This window comes from Hyperoodon ampullatus (genome assembly GCF_949752795.1).
Source record: "Hyperoodon ampullatus genome assembly, chromosome: 12".
Classification (NCBI taxonomy): Eukaryota; Metazoa; Chordata; class Mammalia; order Artiodactyla; family Ziphiidae; genus Hyperoodon; species Hyperoodon ampullatus.
Window position 1 is genome coordinate 75,681,790 of NC_136925.1, and position 21,088 is coordinate 75,702,877.

Sequence of the window (21,088 nt, forward strand, 5' to 3'; positions counted from 1 at the left end):
AAAATGAAAATATTTCTAAGGTGTTATACACTTCCTAGTTAGCAATTCTGCCTAGGGTTGGCTCTGTTAATGATTAGGTAAATAATAGTCAAGGTCCCTCACAGCCCCAAATGTCTGTGATTCTATATCCTAGAAAAGAGTGGGAATTAATCACATGAAAAAGAATAAAATACCTAGGAATAAACCTACCTAAGCAGGCAAAAGATCTATACTCTGAAAACTATAAGATGCTGATGAAAGAAACTGAAGACCACACAAACAGATGAAGAGAAATACCATGGTCTTGGATTGGAAGAATCTATATTGATAAAATGACCATACTACCCAAGGCAATCTACAGATTCAATGCAATCTCTATCAAATTACCAATGGCATTTTTCACAGAACTAGAATAAAATAATTTTTAATGTGTATGGAAACACAAAAGACTCTGAATAGCCAAAGCCATCTTGAAAAAGAAAAAGGGAGCTGGAGGAATCAGGATCCCTGACTTCAGACTATACTACGAAGCCACAGTAACCAAAACAGTATGGTACTAGCACAAAAAACAGACACATAGATCAATGGAACAGGATAGAAAGCCCAGAAATAAACCCATGCACCTATGGTCAACTAATCTGCAACAAAGAAGGCAAGAATATATAATGGAGAAAAGACAGTCTCTTCAATAAATGATGCCGGGAAAACTGGACAGCTACATGTAAAAGAATGAAATTAGAACATTCTCTAACACCATACACAAAAATAAACTCAAAATGGATTAAAGACCTAAAGATAAGACTGGATACTAAAAAACACCTAGAGGAAAACATAGGCAGAACACTTTTTGACATAAATCACAGCAATATCTTTTTGGATCCATATCCTGGAGTAATGGAAATAAAAACAAAAATAAACAGATGGGACCTAATTAAACTTAAAAGCTTTTGTATGGCAAAGGAAACCATAAACAAAATGAAAAGACAACCTACAGAATGGGAGAAAATATTTGCTAATGATGTGATTGACAAGGGATTAGTTTCCAAAATATACAAATAGCTCATACAGCTCAATATGAAACAAACAAACAACCCAATCAAAAAATGGGCAGAAGATCTAAATAGACACTTCTCCAAAGAAGACATACAGATGGCTAACAGGCAATGAAGAAATGCTCAACATCACTAATTATTAGAGAAAGGCAAATCAAAGCTACAATGAGGTATCACCTGACACTGGTCAGAATGGCCATCTTCAAAAAGTCTATAAATAATAAGTGCTTGAGAGGGCGTAGAGAAAAAAGAACCCTCCTACACTGTTGGTGGGAATGTAAATTGGTGCAGCCACTATGGAGAACAGTATGGAGGTTCCTTAAAAAACTAAAAATGTAGTTACTATATGATCCTGCAACCCCACTCATGGGCATATATCTGGAGAAACCTCTAATTTGAAAAGATAAATGCACCCCTATGTTCATAGCAGCACTATTTACAATAGCTAAGACATGGAAGCAACCTAAGTGTCCATCAACAGATGAATGAATAAAGAAGATGTGGTGTGTGTGTGTGTGTGTGTGTGTGTGTGTGTGTATATATATATATACACACACACACACACACACACACAAACACAATGGAATATTACTCAGCCATAAAAAATAATGAACTAATGCCATCTGCAGCAACATGGATGGATCTAGAGATGATCATATTAAGTGAAGTCAGACAGAGAAAGACAAATATCATATGATATCACTTATATGTGGAATCTAAAAAAATGATACAAATGAACTTATTTACAAAACAGAAATAGACTCACAGACATAGAAAACAAACTTATGGTTACCAAAGGGGACAGCGGGTGGGGGGGGATAAATTAGGAGGTTGGGATTAACATATACACACTACTATATATAAAATAGATAACCAACAAGGACCTACTGTATAGCACAAAGAACTATAATCAATATCTTGCAATAACCAATAATGGAAAAGAACCTGAAAAAGAATACATATATATTTTGAATCACTTTGCTGTACACCTGAAACTAACACAACATTGTAAATTAACTATACTTCAATTAAAAAAATGGTTAAAAAAGTACTGAAGAAATTCTCTCAAAAAAAAAAAAATGTTGGGAATTAGACTATGAGCCCAGGATACCTATACCAGGGCCAAGCTTAGTGAGCTGCCTAGATGGCAAACCCCATAACCTGCCATAATTTTTGAAACGCCACCATTAGAAATTCACTCTTTTGAGTTAATATGATCTTTTAAAATAAAAATTTCTCTGGGTAGAGTGACACTGATTAATCCATTAAGTATTTCCCCATTAGTATAATTCAGTTTACCATGAATTTTTCTTTGAGGCAGAAAAATACAGAACAACAGTGCATTTACTTGGTGTGGGTATTGATAGGAATGAGAAAAACCAAGAAAACAAGATTAAAAGTTTTGGAGATAAATTTCACCTACGTTAAGCTTTACCAAGACAGCACTGAAGAGCACAATTCGTCCAGCACCATTTTCCTCTCAATCTCTGACAGCAGAGTGTCATCTGATCTGCTAAGATTTTGAACTTTCTCGTGGATATGACTTTCTTTTTCATTCACAGAGCAGCAGAGTCAGGCTGGTATTAAAATTCTGCTTCGATTGATGTCCAAGCTGAAACTATATTTTCATAGTTGAAACTGCCTGAAGCAACTGTTTTCCATGCAAAGGTTAGAAACCCCTGCCTTTCAGACTTCAGACTAACAAGTCTTGCTATGTGCATCGCCTCTCTGCCTCTTCCCCCAAATCTTGGCCATCAGCAAGAATAAATTCTAGGGCTTTTCTCAACAACATCTGCAGGGAAGATGACTACATAACAGAAAAATATTATTACTTTGAGGGGTAGGTATTACTCTGATTTCAGAGACAGGGATAGAGGAGGTCAGACAAATTTGAGGCATTTGTTTATATCAATACAAAATAGAACCAGCAAAGGGATTCCCTGGCGGTCCAGTGGTTAGACTGGAAAGACGCCACGCTTTCAATGCCGAGGGCTGGGGTTCAATCCCTGGTTGGGGAACTAAGATCCTGCAAACTGCACGGCATGGCCAAAAAAAAAAAAAAAAAAAAAATGACCAGCACCAGCAAAGCTTGAATCTTTGATGCAGGTTTCAATATAACATTATGATCAAATATCCAGAGGCAGATGAGGTTCAAAAACAATCTCCATCACTTACTAATGATATGACCAGGGCAAGGTTACTCATCTTTCTTAAGCTTTACTTTTGTCATTTGTAAATTAATCTTTCATTTGTTCCAAAATTCATTAAGCAAATGTTTATGGTTTGCAGTAAACATGTGTCTACTATGTGCCATGCACTGTCTTATGCACTGGAATACTGTAAGCTCATAATAGAATATATTCTTCAAATAAGAAAATAAATTTAGAAAGTGACCAGTATATCCTAAAGACTTAACAAGAGTTCAGTCTACTTAACTATATATGACAACAGGGCATCATTTGAGTTTTTAATATTTTTTTCTCCTGACACTCATGTATTCAATAAGCAGCTTAAATATATATTTCTAGTCTTTCTCACATACCATGCAAGTGTTGCTTTCATTTCATTTGCTTATGTAGAGCAACAGTTGAAAGAAGAAACAGGTAGGCCACAAGTTCTGGTTACAAACTGGCGCCCAAAGCGTTTCAAAAGATTTAAATTAATAATGGGGACCGAATTTTCCTTTTGGTTTGTAAAACTAATATTTAGGCTGTACAATAAGTTAACTTTATCATCACTGTCTTTGAGTTCAGTGGAAACCCTTAAATTACTTATCAGTTTAGCACATATTTACGTTTTCTCAAGGGTATAACAGGCTGCACTGCCAACAGCTGACAAACACCAGTTAAAATCTCCAGAGCGTGAGGCAGCTGAACAGGAAACACATCCTCTTCTGCTTCAAATATTTTTACCATGACAATTTGAAAGAACACCGAGCAATTACAATGATGATATATTTATATCTCAACTGGAATTACACACAGCTCTGCAAACCAAAACAGGAATAAAAGCAAATGCAAGCCACGGCTGTACACAGGCACAACAAACCATTTGGTGAGTCTATTTGAAGACAGGATGCTTTTCTCCATTACCTCTACTCTGTGATGCTTATGAACAGCGTGGCCTCCTCCTCCTTGCCTGCAGCCCCAATCAATCCGGACCTCTGACCAATTGCTTCTATTGGAATATGAACGCACTACTTGGTCTTTAACAGAGGGATTATGCCATGTTTCTCTAAAGTTTATAACTTTGAAAATGAGACATAGGCACAAGCTCGTTTCCTTTTGCGGTTTCATACTTGACAGAAGTTCTCCGGAAACACTAACTCAAGAAGTAGTAACTGGTCTATATTCCTCCTTACAATTAACCCTGACACCTTTGGTATGAATACACATGACTGAACTCTCACTGGTTTAAATAATGCTGTTTAGACTGAAGTAATGTGAGACAAGTATGCTTTAGCTTCATGCCTTAACACACTCAATATAGAAAGCTTCTAGAAACACTATGTTTCTGCTTCCTCTATTTTTTTACTTGTCTAGTCTACTCACAGGTGCAAGGTATTAATCTCTTTACAGCATGTCATATAATCAACAGAAGCTTTCAAAATGTATTTCTAAACAGACTGTTGCCTAGATATGTTTAAGTCTGGTAAGCAATTTTACAACATATAAACTTTTTTTGCTTTTCTCCTTTTCTAGTTTTAGTGAGATATAAGTGACGTATAACACTGTGTAAGTTTAAGATGTACAACACGATGATTTGATATTCATATATATTGTGAAATGATTACCACAAGATTAAATAACATCTCTATTACCTCACATAATTCCCATTATATGTTGTGTGGTGAGAATATTTAAGATCTACTCTCTTGGCAACTTTCAAATATATAATCCAGTCTGTTAACAATAGTCCCCATGCTGTACATTAGATCTCTGGAACTTATTCATCTTGTAACTGGAAGTTTGTATCCTTTGTACCTGGTGGCATTCTTACATAGTACCAGTTTCCCTAAATCAAAAAGTATTACATAATGATAATCTTCTTACCCTCCTAAATATTCAGAAATCTTGTCATTATTTTACATTTAGAGGAACATAAGATATAAAATAATATCCTAAAGTCTTGTCCTAATAATCAACAGTAGAAACACTCAGCTCTTTTAGGCACTGGAGATGCAAAGAAAGGGTTTGTCCTCAAGGGCTTCATGGTCTTGAACTCAAGTCACAGGCATTAAAAAAGAAAAGAAGAAGAAGAAGGGCTTCCCCGGTGGCTCAGTGGTTGAGAGTCTGCCTGCCGATGCAGGGGACACGGGTTCGTGCCCTGGTCCGAGAGGATCCCACATGCTGTGGAGTGGCTGGGCCTGTGAGCCATGGCCGCTGAGCCTGTGCATCCGGAGCCTGTGCTCCGCAATGGGAGAGGCCACAACAGTGAGAGGCCCGCGTACTGCAAAAAAAAAAAAAGAAGAAGAAGAAGAAAAAGAAGAAGAAGGAGAAAAAGAAGGAGGAGGAGAAGGGAAAGAGGAAGAAGAAGGAGGAGAGGAAAAAAGGAACAAAGCACTGTCACATGATGGCATAGACCAAAAGGGAAATGGGCGTTCAGAGGAACAGAGGTCTGAGCGTTTCAAACAATGGCATCACAAGAGTACTGGAATTCAACAGAAGAGGATAGTTTAGAAAATCAGAAAGGAAGGAATAGTCTAGGCAGGAAGTCTAGACAGGAACAATGGCCTGAGCAAGGTCTTGGCGTAGAGAAGTTCATGGTAGGTTTGGGAAGGAGATGGAAGCCAATATCTAGAGTGTTATCTCTCTGAAAGCTTTACAGACATCAATTAGCTAGGGAAATGGATCTAGTCTAATTCATTTCACATACTATGCTAAAAAGTACTGAGTCAGCAAGTAGTGCTAGACTTTTCCCAATTTTAAGAAAAACAGATGAATAAAGCTCACAAGGGTAACTGAACATTGCTGTGGGCATTTTCCAATATCTGTACCCACCAAATATCCTTCATTTATATATGCTATGATAAAATCTTTACATCAAAAAGCGTACACTAATTTACTGGATAGTATTGATTCTGGATTGAAGAACTCAGAAAAGAATAAAGTGTGATGAACATCATCACATTCCATGTAAGTTTCTCACTGTGTTCATTGAGAATATAGAACTCTGGGGAAAGTGGCTAAATTAATTTTGAATGAAAATCATTAACATATTTATGAAAATCATCTCACAATTATTTTTTTAAAAAGCACACACATACATACACACACACACACACACACGAAACTGTTCACACATTTACCAATTGTGCTCCAGAGTTTTTCTCTAGTTCATCCTTCCAGCACCTGCTTTTCCCCAGCCAGGTCCTCTCTCTGCTCTATTCCTCTGCCTTTTTCAAGCTGCAACCTTGTCTAACACATCCACTTTCTCCCTCTACACCAAGCTGTCCCTTCCACTCTGATCTCAGCACTCGATTCAAGATTTATCCAGTTCAACAAGCATTTCCTTTATTCTCTGCAATCCACACCACCCTTAGTTTGTAGGGACATCTACTGTAGCTTGTGAAATTCACAATAATTAATGTGAATGATTCACTTAACAAATATGCATCATAACCTATTTTGTGCCAGGCAAGGCAATCGAGGTATAGGAAGGAACACGACAGCAGAAACACGGTTCCTGCTTCCTGGAGGGTATGATCTCAAGGCTATGAGGCGGAGCTATTCTTCACTTGCGGGTCTATCTGTTATTCCTCTTTGCCTCAAATGTCCTCTCCTTGCTACTCCAGCAATCTTTCCCTTTCATTTCCAAATCAAAACCCAATCTGGGATCTCTTTAAAGGTATTGTGCACACAGAATGTACTTACTAAATAAATAAAATATGGCTAAAAATGCCATACACCCATGAATTATGAAGAAACAACTATGGTAGATCAACAGCAATAATAAATGTTAAATGTACAAAACCACTCACAGCATTAGCTACGACTGCAAATAAAACCTTGTTTTTTCACATTTAAAGTAAGAAAGAGACCACCAATATCTACCTAGCAAAACCACATCTATGAACCACAAAACTGTATTTCCTCTTTAAAATATTTTGACAGCCAGTAAAAGAAAGGGCAAGAGAATCCAGTTTGGATGCATTTAAAATATAATGTTAAGATATAATTGTCTTAATCTGAAGCATTCTTATAATAAGCACAGTGTCTTCCTCTATCCAAATGTGGACATAGCCACAGACATTCCAAATCATCTTCCAGTTCTCTGCCTTTCTGAGCGGATGCTCAGTCCAGAGTTTGTCTCACCTGGTGGCATAGTTCTTCCCACTGCCTTTGCAGAAGCTCCATGCGTTCGTTAAGGATGGAGATATCGTCTGCACTGATGTAGGCAGAGACAGCCTCCTTCAGCACCGTCAGCCGGGCCAAGTCATCTGTCCAGCTCCCAACTGCATTTTCCAATTCCTATATTTAAAAAAAAAGCACAAAACTTGAATACCCATGGGCATCTATCATCAACAGTTTCTGAAGTGTATTTGGAATCCCCTCTTGATGTCATTACATTTCCATCCCATTCTATTTGAACATCCAACTTGGTAGCTACTTTATTTGCTTCCTACATAATCTGATAATTTGCCAAGTTCTTCTTATATAATACCAGATTGCTTGCAGAATCTTTCCTAATGGGAAATGGAAATCTATTTCCCATTTCATTGATCTTTTCTGATTGTCTTTTCTAGTTCAAGTTTCATCACTGCATCGATCTTCCTTAGTTTTAAACCAACATTACCTTTGTCCCAAGTGACTGATCATGTTAATGAAATATTTAAAAAAAAAAAAAACCAAACTACTAGATTTAACTTTCATGTTCAAAGACTATCAGTTGCTACATTCTGTGATACAGATTTACAATGTAATAGCTGAAAGGATCAGTTGCTGTTATTACTCAATTTAAAATAATGGACTGAATATGTTTTCTGCAGGAGAAGAGATTTCTTTAAGTTACTGGAAAAAATATGTATTTTCTCCTTTTGGGGAACAATTTAAGGAAAAAAACCCAATATTTGAATGAGTTGACAATAGTTTTTGCAATGCTTTGAATAGATGACTAGTTTTACAATTTGTACAGCTCTTGCTTTTTGCCAGCTGTTGATGTTTTTAGATTCCAGCTAATTTTGTACATGAATAGAGTATTTCACATGGTTTTTTCCCTCTCTTTTTGTCTCTTCATACAGGAAACAAGTTTCCAAAGGCAAAGGCAACTAATGGTACTGTCTGAGGCTAACTTCTCAGGCAATTTAAGCAAACTAGGTTATAGCCTGAATTTTCTAGGTAATTGCTTTGTTTTGCTGCTAAGGTAGTTTGTGGAAGAGTAGCAGAGAGCTGGACCAAAATGCATCCTTCTAATCTCCAAACTTAATAGCAGGTGTGTTTGTAACTGTTGTGTATTTTGGGAAATGAGGTCCCATGGTAACAGTATTTGGCTGAAAGACCAAACTATTCTGGTGTATTAAATATGCAGCATTTCTGCTTATATCCGTAGACATATTAAATTGTCATATCAATGTAAAGATTTTCCTCTTTTTATACCAATTTTCAACTCCCACCCCCCCAACTCAAACATCAGATTTGGTGTATGGGTTAAAAGAGAAACACCACCTTCAGAAACCAACTGTTTCAGACTCACAGACTCTATTTTAGATGAATTTGTGTGGTAAAAATATAGCCTTTGGGTTCAGGAAACCCTGATATTTACTAAGTTTGAAAAGTTACTGAACTTCTAGCTGCCTCACTTTTCACATCTGTAGAAGGGAAATAGCAGACTGTCCTCATGAGCTTGCATTCATGACAACTAAGGTAACACTCGTTAGTCACTGGCGTATAGGAGGAGCCCAGTAAATTCCCATTCTTGCTTGTTGAAAGTTTTCTTTAATCATTTGTCATACATTCACAGGCACAGACTTAAAACAAATTCTTTTTAATCTTTGCATACTACTGAATTTACACCTCAAGATAGTATTTCTCTCCCTTGCCATCCATGACATAAAGTATACTACCTTTTCATTTTCCTAAATCTGCTTCTTTCAAATTTCAAAAATCATCCTTACATTTTAATACTGAAGAAAATTTCTTATATCCACCCTTTTCATGATTTCCAGACTTCTTTAAAAATTAATCTCTCTTAAAGGCTTACAGCTTCTTAGCCAAAAAGAAGCAGAGAACTTCTGATCAAAATCCAAATCATTTAAGTCTGTGTGAAGTTTTAAACAGAATTACTCCAGTGCAGTAATTTGCAAATGACTTGGAGAACATGAGGACATGTCATTTGGGGGAAAAAAAGCATTTTTAAGGGTAGTTGTGATTTTGTCTGCATACTGCTCAGCAGAGAACTGCTATTCAGGCACTCCACTTGCCTACACAGGAGTGAATGGAACAAATCCTACAGACACTAAATCAGGTTGGTCTCAGGGAGCTCCCCATGCAGGGAGGGGTCTGTATTAGCTTCTGATTTGCTTCCAAGTGCCATTTGAAGTGTTGATCCTAAACTTTAAATAGTTAGGGCCCTGAGTATCTGAAGGATTGTGTGTCTTCATGCAGTAACTGAAAGCAGCTACTTATAGTTCCTACTTTTCTTACAGGAAAGAACCTGGAGGGCAGCGTGTATTTCTCCAAGGGCCATCGTCTGCAGAATTTCCAGGCTGCTGAGCCTCACTCTTCTTTCTGTGAACTAGACTCTTCTAGAATGGCTCTCCAGTGTGGACACTTTAAAAAGATTGTCTTTATTGTTCTTAACCTAGTTTTTAAATATCTTTTAATGGTGTGTTTTACATTTTCATTTACTTACTTAAGGTAATCCATAAACTAGTCTATAATTTCATCGACTGCAATAAATCAACAACCAAGTTTCACCAGAGTTGTCTGCCCTAATGCAAAATACCAGAAACTTGCACCTACATGTAGACATTCATAGGAACTTGACTGAATTATGCTTTCAAAGGCGTTATTACACTGGAAGCACAAGTAGTTGACGGTTAAAAGCTCAGTCCAGCGATTTACCTTGCCACGCATCTGCTCCGCATGGAGCTCTTCATGGTGATCCGGCAGAGGTGGGGAAAGCCTCTTTTTGAAGGTTCGTAGTTTCTCCAGAGAATCAGCTATTCCGTTCTCACATTTTTCCCAGTCCTATAATGGGAAGCAAAAGAAATTTCATGGATTTTTAAGGAGCAGGAAGTTGGAAAACAAGAAAAACTCTCTTCTCAATTCCCAGAGAAAGAATTAAAGTTACACTGATGAATACTGTGAAAGTGCCCACACCCACACTACAGGGCGGGGGGAAGCATGGGAAGAGCTGAGTTCTAAACTGGACGGTTCTCATCATCTGGGTGACTGCAAGCAGGTAATGCACTACGTGTTGCTTATGAAAACTGAAATGATACAAACTCTCTATAATTGTATTAAAGGATTAAAGGAAACGATGGGTGTCAAGACATCAAGTACAAGACACCCAGAATATTATGGGTACTCAGAAATGTTACCTGAATCCAAATCTATCTGCAGAGGTGAGAGTATGAACATAGTACTTTGCCTCTTTCCTAACTCCACCCCTAATGGCACTAATGTCTACACTATCTCAAGGCACTAGAAAGGATAGAAAAGAGGATATGAAATCGCTTTCAGGGTGAAAATACATATAGGTAAGAGAAGTGACATGAAATGTAAAAATAATATAACCCTGACTCTGATTCAACTCAATATATAAATAGTATGAGCCACTTAGATTTGAATTGTTACAGAAGTAGAAACATAAAACTCTAAAAAGCATGGCACTTGACTGGCTTTCTCTTGATAGTGCTGAAACATATATAACAAAGGGATAAATGTGTAAAATATAAAAAAAACCTATCCAAAGAAAAAAAGTAGAGGAAGAAAAATAATGCACAATTTTTAAAATGTACACCTTATATGCCAGCTACTGATAAGTGTTCTGAAGGATAGAATGGTGGTGTGGAATGTGGAGATCCCTATGTACTGACAAAAGAAAACATACATGATGTGCTTGTGTTTTGGAAGATTACACACCAAAGGTAACAGGAGTTCCGTCTGGGGAAGATACTAGGATTTGGGTGGTGGTGTAGGGGAAATTTCACTTTTTACTCTCTATGATTCCATTATTATCTACATTTTTTTCAGACACATGTATTTCTTATGTAATTAAAAAAAGAAAAGAAAAAAATGAGAGGAACCATGATGGAGACTTTATTCTTTACAGCACCCTATCTACAAATTAGCCCACATCTGGTGTCTCAGTGCCAATGAAATTCAACTAAACAAATCTCCTTCATTTTGTCCAATACCTCCCATTCCTGGCCTCCCCCTCCCCAGTAACCCTCCCCTCAACTTAAATTACTGAGCTCCAAAGAGAGACAACCTGAGTTGCTTTTAGTGGTTAGCCTGGAGCCAAATCCTGCTGCATTTCCCTTCACATTATCCCTTTCATCATCTTTCATCACCGGCCTTTTCCTGTCTAGGTTCTTTCTATCTTCTCTCCCGATGCCTTATTTTCAGCACAGCAACGCACGATGCTATTACAACTGTCTTCCTTAAGAAGTGTTGGCTACAGTGCCTCCCTGCTCGTGATGTCTTTTGGTTTCTAAATAAACTGAGAGTTTGGCCCAAAGTTCTCATTTCTCTTTAAAATTCCTTCGAGGAACTTCCTAGAGTACATAACCTCATTCCCTCTTCCCATTCACCAGAAAGAACAAAGACAAGACCCCCAAAAACAAAAGCCCCAAATGTCTATCTTGGACAGATTTATTCCAATGCCGCTTTAGTAAAAGATCTCGGTGTTCTCAGGCTACACTTAGTTCATCAACGCTAAGCATAGTAGCGGCAGACAAAAGATTCTCTTTTGCTTAAACTGAACAACATTCTCAATTAAATCATCACACACTGAAATCTCTGAACACACAGGCAAGAAATGTTCATTGATCTAAAAGAGAAAAGGTCAGCTTTTTATTCTTCCTAACGAAAGTAAGAGGCAATAGTGAAGCGGGTAAACATGCAAGGCATAGAATTATAATGACTATTTTTGGCATATTTACTCAGCATTTAATTAAAAGTTAAAAATATGTAAGCTTTATAGCTACGGTGAAAAGATACAGTAAAACGAGGCTGTATAAACATTAGAATTTAGCTCCATAAATTCCTTTTTAGGCAAACAGGATCTAGTGTATGATCCAAAAGAAAATAAAACTTTAACAAGAGAATAGGGATTCCCCTTTCCAAGGATGGCTTAGATTCTGAAGCTATAACCAAGTCTTTTTTACTACATGAATTATAAGGAAATAACTAAATGTTATGGTCTGCAATCATCTATCAAAGTGGATGTTTTATACACCAACAAACAGACTAACAAGAAAAGCAAATGTAGTGACTCAGCCATCTCGCCTTATTAAGTCTTAGAAATGTGTCCAAAAATCAATCACAAATAAAGAAAAAGATATGATTAACATGTTCTCTGCAGAATGATTTACAATGTTTTTAATCCTTTCCTGAAAGCAAAAAAAGAAGAAAAAAAATCAGGCATATCATATTACTGATGAATTGTGCTGTGCGCAAAAAATGGTTCTCTAACATATGTTGGGTGGCATTTTTGATTGATTGCTTCCTACATAGAAGGTGATATATTATATTTTTTTCAGCATTTTATTTTATTTTTTTAACATCTTTATTGGAGTATGATTGCCTTACAATGCTGTGCTAGTTTCCACCGTACAACAAAGTGAATCAGCCACATGTATACATATATCCCCATATATTATTAAATAAAATTCAGTAGAATAAACCCAATGAATGTGCATACTTTAAGCATTAAAAAAAGCAAAATGTGTTTCATTAGCTTTAGTTATTACCTTTGATCCAAAAAGTGACAGTCCAAATTTAATAGATAATCTTATTGAGGTGTTGGTGATTATCAACATATATAAAACTTCAGTATTTAGTCATGTTCAATTTCAAAATGATAATAATATAAACAATAATAATTACCATCATTTATTGAGTACTCAGTATGTACCAGGTACTCTGATACATGATTTATTCCATTATTTCATTAAACCCTCACAATGCCCTATGAAAGAGATGTAGTCATACCCACTCTACAGATGAGGAAACGGAGGCTTTGATAGGTTGAGTTAACCAGGTTACTTGGTTTCTTAATGGTTTTAACTTGGGTTTATCTGAGTTTAGAGTCTATGCCTTAATTCAACTGCTGCTTTAATCGTGTCTTATGCAAGGAATTGGGAAGTGAGGGAGAAAAGCATACTGTGGGAGGTCTACTAAATCTACATTTCCCTAAACTTGCTGTGTGATCAGCCTGCTATCTGTATCCAACTAAAGGTTTAATATACCTCCTGGAGATTTTATCTCATAGCAACTTGCTTGGATAAGCTAAGATCAAATCAAGAGTATCTTCTTGGATAGGTTTTTTCCCTGCTATAAAAGAAGAGACATCAATCTTGAAAACCACTTTAGAGTCTTAGATTAGGGAGTGGAATCTACTCTTTGCATTCTTGTCTAGATTTATAAAGTCATCTCATGGTTTCTGGCTTAGCACCGGCCATGAATCAGAATTCATTGCTTGGATGGTCTTACTAGACTTAAAACTACTTTGTTGGGGGATTTTCCTGAAAGACCACCTGCTGAAAATTGGGAAACTTTTCTAGTTCATGCAAGACAGGACAACGTCCTAAACAGGACACAGGGGATCAAAATACTGCAGGGTCTGACATAACGATCTGCATTATTTGATTCGCAGGATAACAACGTTGAGGAAGCAGCACAACTATTAAAAGGACTTTTTTTTTTAATGTCTTTATTGGAATATAATTGCTTTACAATGGTGTGTTGGTTTCTGTTTTATAACAAAGTGAATCAGCTATATGTATACATATATCCCCGTATCTCCTCCCTCTTGTGTCTCCCTCCCACCCTCCCTATCCCACCCCTCTAGGTGGTCACAAAGCACCAAGCTGATCTCCCTGTGCTACGTGGCTGCTTCCCATTTTACGTTTGGTAGCGTACATATGTCCATGCCTCTCTCTCACTCGTCCAGCTTACCCTTCCCCCTCCCCGTGTCCTCAAGTCCATTCTCTGTCTGTGTCTTTATTCCTGTCCTGACCATAGGTTCTTCAGACCATTTTTTTTTAGATTCCATATATATGTGTTAGCATAATGTATTTGTTTTTCTCTTTCTGACTTATTTCACTCTGTATGACAGACTCTAGGTCCATCCACCTCACTGCAAATAACTCAATTTCGTTTCTTTTTATGGCTGAGTAATAAAGGGCTTTTTAAACTGCATTAGGCCTACAGAAGGAAAGAGCCGAACTTACCTGCAACAAGAAGGCCAGTTTTTTCTTCTGCTCCTCCAGATGCACACTGGCTGATCTCCATCTCTCTTGGATTTCAGCGAGTTCAGCCTGCAAGGCAGCCTCAGCTGCACCGTCGGCAGAAAGCAGGAGCTGCTTGCCAGCCTCCACGGTGAGGATGTAGCTGCCTTGCTGTCGCAGGAACACTTTTTCTTTGAACTGAAAGAAACCGTAGATTTTTACTTTCTCATTTTTCTCTTTACCATTTCCCGATTATAAGTATTTTTAAATAATCCTAAATTTTTGCATACATAACATGCCCTCTTGTTTCCAAAAAGCTTTACTGACTCAGTACTTTGGGCTTGAGTGAAGCAATGTATAAATAAATGAGAATTCCACACAGAAAGCTTAGTTTCTGCTCCCAAGTTAAACGCAATCACGATGCAATAGGAAAATTGCTCTATGGGGCTGATGCACAGGGGCACAGAGGGACATCTGACCCACGCTGGGTGCACAGGGAGGCTTCTTCAAATGGTGAAGCCTTCATGAGTCTTGAAAGACACAGGAACACAACCAGATTAAGAAGGACCTGCTGTGATGAGAGCCAGGAGCCAGGGAAAAGACATCTTCCACACATAGAAATTGGATGGGCAAAATTGCTATATGGGATAAATATGAATTCAGGACACTGGACTTAGTTTTCAGTGGCTGGAATATAGGATTCCCGTAAAAGAGTGGTAGAAGATGACGCCAGACCACACCTTGCACAGGAATTTGGTTTTTATAGTAACAGTGACTGAGATTCATGGAAGAGTATTAAGCGGTCGGGTAGAAAATGGAATGGAAGGCCATATATTGGATCCTTTAAGACAGGTTAGGAAGCTATTGTCTATCTAGGCAAGAAATCACGAGCACCTAATCTAAGGTAGTGGCAGTAGGAATGGAGACTTGAGGGATATAAGATATGGGGAGGGAGATAAAATGAAGAGTATAGCTCTAGAATGACTCTGGGTTGCTGACGGATAGACCAGATAGCCGGTGATATTTCCTCGGTTTGGGCACATGGAATGGACTGGTGGAGATGGTTGATCCAGAGATCACAGGCTCTATTGGAACCATGGAGTATATTATGTCTGTGATACACATAGATATAAAGCTAAAAGGGGGTTGAATACATGAGTTGGAAGCTCAGGAGGTGAATGTGACCAGAAGATACCAACTTGACCCTTCTCTGCTGGTAGGGAGTAGTGGAAGCCATGTGTATAGATGAGGTTTCCCAGAGAAGCAAGGAGGAGAAAGGAAGCAGAGAACAGTGACCTTCAAAACAAGAGGAGCCTATGAAATATACTGGGAGGGACTGATGAGAGGGTGTGGAGGTCTCCATCTAAGAGGCTGGACCCCCAAACTCCCAGGCTGGGGAAAGTAAGGGGAATGGACAAACAGCTCCCACAGGACTGAGTCTTTCATCTTTTCTGGATACTTCAGTTAAACTGCTCATGAGTAAAATATGTATAATCAGTGCAAAGTTTTCCTTTCCTTGCCATTGCCTTTCCATCCACGCTGGGATTCACTGAGCTGCTGGGAGGCCTTGGTGGGTGAAGTGGAGTCAGTCTTTGTGAGAGGCTGGGACTCGCCCTACTTTCATTGTTAAATATGGACTTTGTGATGCCATCATTTTATATATTTCTGTTGACATTTGAGAACAATGCTTGTCCTCATTCCAGTGTCTCTAATATCCTTCTCAAGAACCGAGGCCAGGGTAAAGTGTGCAGCAGAAATGCAGAAGAGGTTTAAAAACCGCCTGTTTTGCACCTTACCTGCACTTCATCAAAGAGGGTCCTTGCTTGCTGCAGTGGTATTGGGACACTTCCGAGACCACTCACGGGTAGATAGGACACTTCAACCAACCATTTACGAAGCTTTTCTGCCATCTCCTGATAGCGCTGCCACTGGCGGATCTGGCTGTCAATGATGCCCCGCCTCTGCTGGGCCCTGCGTATCACCCCCTGCCACTGATTACTGAGAAGGGTCAATTTGAGGTTGAACTCATCCCTGGTGAAGAAATAATTACATAAGGAAAACCACCGTTATCCTGGATGTAGTTACATAATCAACCGATACATACATACGTACTTGATGACCGTACACCCTAAGAGGTGACCTAGGGCAGAGGTTTTCATATATCATGCCATGATCTGTTATCAGGTCTACTGAAAGTAATTTAAAAAATTAATAACAGTTAAGCTATCAGTGTTTGCAAATGGTGAGTGTGTTCACATCTTAGCACAGGTGGAAGACATATCTGTAGGGTCAACTGTCATTTACCCTCTCTGAGTGCATGAGAGGGGACAGGGTGTAGGGCAGCAGCTACAGTGCGAACGGTTCCCTGGACATGCCTGTAGCCATGTGTGCAGCACGGGGCAGCATCCTGTGCATGCAACAGCAGGAAAGGAGGGGCCCAGCTTATCTACAACCTCTGTCTTCAGCTACAATTATAAGTCACTTTGGATGAACAACACTGGGTTACTTTAGCTAGAATCAGAAACCATTTAACTAAAATTATGTTACATAAAAATATTTTTAAAAACTGTACTCCATAAACTCTCAGTATTCCCTCACAGTAGACAGTCCTAATCTTTAGCAGATGATTTCACATACTAATCTAAATCATCCCTTCTAACGTTTTAAGCCCTCTTCACTTGTTCTTAGCAAAATGAAAAGTATCTAGCTATCATTTTCTAAATAAAGGTTGTGCCTATACTGAGAGATGTTAAATTTTATTTACGCTTTCTCAATTTCAGGCTAACTCATCTCAGATCTTGTAGTTGGTTCTTCCTACCTCTGTTTACTACCTTTAAAAATGTTGGTAGTTTTTTATTATGTTTTCCTTAACATCCAACTGTGGCTTTAGAACTGTTTTGTCCAGTATCAAATAGAATGAGTTTCTTTATAGATTACAGTGTTATTCACACATTTTAGTACTAAAGTGTAACATTACTTGCTCATTCTCTATGTTACTAGTGTTGCTTTTCTTCCCTCCTGTGGGGGGCCTTCTGCTCTGAGTTGGATTTACTGTCCTGGGCTCCTATATTCTTGATACCTCTTATTATCGAGGGCCACTATAAACTTTGATTTTGTAACCAAATGTGTTATTAAGTGCTTCTGGTTTTGAGAGGAAATTGTGATATTTATAATCTAATTTCAGTAGAACCAAATATGATGAATTAGGTTCATGAGACTTCCCTAAAAGTTACAAGCATCCATCATCTCTGAAAACATCTAACTCCAGGGCTTGGAGAAGAGTACCCTAAATATTGCTTCACTATCAGCTAGCCATCCAGGGTCTCTTTGGAGCCAACGTCCTCACTTTGTAGAACCAAGCTGTTCTGAGCTATCTGTCAGCATGAGGAACTACTCAAAACACGACACGGGGCTCAACGCTGAACTTGAACTCTCAAAAACAAAACATATAAACGAACTTTTAAAACGCAATACATTTGTAATCTAGGACCTTCCTATTTGTCAACAGGCTCTCATCTGTAATTTTTTTCACTCGCAACTTTCAAAATTATCCTTGGGTCCCATCCTCCCTTTTTCATCTCTTTGGTGTTTTTCCCTGCTAACATTTAAAATTTAATAGATGTTGGCTTGAGCATGAATTTTAAATTTTATTTTACTTAATGACTCAAGCTTTTATAATATTGTTACAGAGTAGGGAGGATAAAGCAAAAGATAAGTTAATTGCACTTGAATGTGTCTTATTTTGAAGGCCTTAAATTCTTAGTAAAGCTCACATTTAAGTTTGGCTTCCTTAGAATAGAATAAATATGGCATCACATTTTGCTGTTCCAAGCTTAATCATGAAAATCTTTCATGTACTTCCAAAGAAATATCCACTTAAAACTGAAATTGCATCCAAAACTTTAAAAAAAACCTCTTAATAAAAATAAAGACTTATTTTCTATTTTTTTGGAAAAAAACTAAGTTAATTATAATCACAACTACTGTTCTAAATATGGAAAAGACATACATATGTGATAAAATAAATGAGGTTTGTACACCAAATATTACCACAGAAAGTAATGGGGTAGAGTAAACACTGTTACTAAGAAATGTAAATATAGGACGAAATTGCCAATTCATATGCCATAAATCTAAAGAGGAGCTAGATTTTACCTCTGTATTTTGAATACAGAGATAATCTGCTAAGTAATAAAGAGGAAGCAGGGTTTCAGGTTGAGTGTAATCTGACTTAAGTTAACCCACCATTTTCAAATGTGGAGGTGTTATCATGGTATAGGAAGCCTGGCTGGTCCTGACTAAAGGCAAGGTACATGAGTGGTAGGCTTGATTCTATTGCTACTTAGTTATGTGACCTCAGTCAAATCAGTTCACATTTCTGTGTCTCAAGTTTTCATTTGTAAACAAGAGAGATGGTCTAGTGATCTCTATGTTCCTCTGAGGAATAAAATTTCTGTAATCATATGAGAATATTAGAAGCATCTGTTGACAAACCACTGATACATCACTGACACAATTCATTCTGATCTATTCATTAATTCTAGTCCCCTACAGATGCCTAGCGAAGGTTGGCTAGGTGTTTCCAATTACTCTATGTCCTGCATGTAATATAATAGCGCTTCTTTAAAAAGTTTCAATACTTAGTCATTTCAGAGATTCAGACAAGTCTTTCCTCCAATTTCTGAGGCTCCCCTCCAGTACAATTGCCTTAGGAAGATTGGCTCTATGCCCTCTAACCTGCTCATTCAAAAGAAAATGGTTAATTTACTGGAAACTTTCTTCATAATAATATATCAAATATCCTACCTGTCATCAACTTGACCTTGTTCTAGAAGATGCTGTCCGTCAACAATGATCGAGTGTAAAATCTGCTGACGACTAAACATCTCTGCTTGAAACAACTGTTATTTTTAAAAAAGAAAAACAAAATTTAGAGTTCCTAATTTTAGTGACCAGCTCTCCAATAACTTTCCAAAAATGCTGGTTCAAGCAAGACTATGAAAAATATTTCCAGCTGAATCAGGTTGTATATGAAAACCTGCAATGTAAGAATATTTTTAAACCATCAATTAAGATAAACTTAAAGGTACAGTTTAGTTTTTGTTTACTAAAACTAAGTGACTGAAAGTAGAATTATGTTTCCCTTCTTCCTTTCAAAATCACCTAATAAAGTTAGTTAACACATAATTTGTATTGTTTTTTTTTTAATATGCAGAATATGGTCCATTTTCAGACAGAGAATCGCTTAAGACCTTTTAAAAAGTTGAAGAATGGAAAAAAATCCACCCTTTTTATAAACTCACTGTTTTTCAATTTAACTCAGTTAATAAAATTGTTTCACTACTAAAAAAGCTCAAGAGAAAGTCTTTCAGGTTTTCACTGTTTTTTAAACAGCTTTATTGAGATAGAATTCTATATCATACAATTCACCTATTTACAATTTAATGATTTTTATTATATTTCCAGAGTTATACAACTATCACCACAATCAACTTTAGACTATTGCCATAACTCCCCCCAAAAGCTCCATACTCATTAGCAATCACTCCCCATCTCCTTTCAATCCCCCCAGCCCTAGGTAGCCACTGATCTATTTTCTGTCTCTATGGATTTACCTACTCTGGATGTTTCATATAAATGAGATCAGGTAATTTACTGTCTTTTGTGACTGGCTTCTTTCCTCTTAGCATAATGTTTTCAAGGTTGATCCATGCTGCAGTATGTATGAGTACTGTGCTCCTTTTTATTGCTGGATAGTATTCCATTAAATGGATATACCACATTTTATTGTATTCATCATCAGTTAGTGGATATCTGGGTCACCTCCACTTTTGGGATATTATGAATAATGCTGCAATGAACAAAATTCTGGTACAAGCTTTTGTAAGGACATATATTTTCCTTTCTCTTGGGTATATACTTAGGAGTGGAATTACTGGGTCACATGGTAATTCTATGTTTAACACTTTAAGGAACTGCCAAATTGTTTTCCAAAGTAGTTTCACCATTTTACATTCCCACCAGCAATGTATGAAGATTCCAATTTCTCTATTCCCTCATCAACACTTGTTTTCTTTTTCATTGTAGCCATCCTAGTGTGTGTGAAGTACTATCTCATTTTAGTTTTGATCCATTGTAGATTACTTCATTGTTGGTCAACTCTATAAAACTGGACTTAAAAATCCCTTACACATATTTAACTTTTCTATTTTTAAAAATTTAAGCAAAATGCCTTAAAATTAATTTCATCTCTTTAAAGTCCAGCATTAAGCTTTTCTCTGTTTTAGCTGCATCCTATCTCTCCATTTGTGTATATTTCATAAACACGGGAGCAAATTAGTTACAGCACTAAACAGCAAAATAGAGACTAATTGCAACTTGATTAATTTGCTTTTTGTATCTAATTCTTTCTTGATATGTCTTGAGAAATGATTATAATGCAATTTGATCAAGAGGCACACCTGGAGATATTTGGTAGTTTGATTTCCTAGTATAAAATATGTATATGTTTTTTAAAGAACTCACAATTTTTATTTATCAAAGACTTTTGATCAAAGCATAATCTCCTAAGCAACTAGCCTTGACAATATTAGTGTAGTCTGTAATTCAACTGGGAAATTATCTTACCACAATTCTGGCACCATACCTTGCAGGGTACTGA

The 21,088-nt window shown here is 37.3% G+C and overlaps 1 protein-coding gene across 4 annotated transcripts in view; it reads right to left on the minus strand.

The window, feature by feature from the left end:
- SYNE1 (spectrin repeat containing nuclear envelope protein 1) overlaps positions 1-21,088 on the minus strand; it is a gene marked incomplete at both ends in the record, with an annotated part of 450,185 nt that overhangs the window by 66,906 nt on the left and 362,191 nt on the right. For all 4 annotated transcript variants that reach the window (XM_079716491.1, XM_079716490.1, XM_079716492.1 and 1 more), the window contains 5 exons: positions 7,346-7,501; positions 10,094-10,219; positions 14,431-14,625; positions 16,224-16,458; positions 19,234-19,328. In XM_079716491.1, the coding sequence (XP_079572617.1) occupies positions 7,346-7,501; positions 10,094-10,219; positions 14,431-14,625; positions 16,224-16,458; positions 19,234-19,328 (807 nt within the window). The remainder of the gene's footprint in view (positions 1-7,345; positions 7,502-10,093; positions 10,220-14,430; positions 14,626-16,223; positions 16,459-19,233; positions 19,329-21,088) is intronic.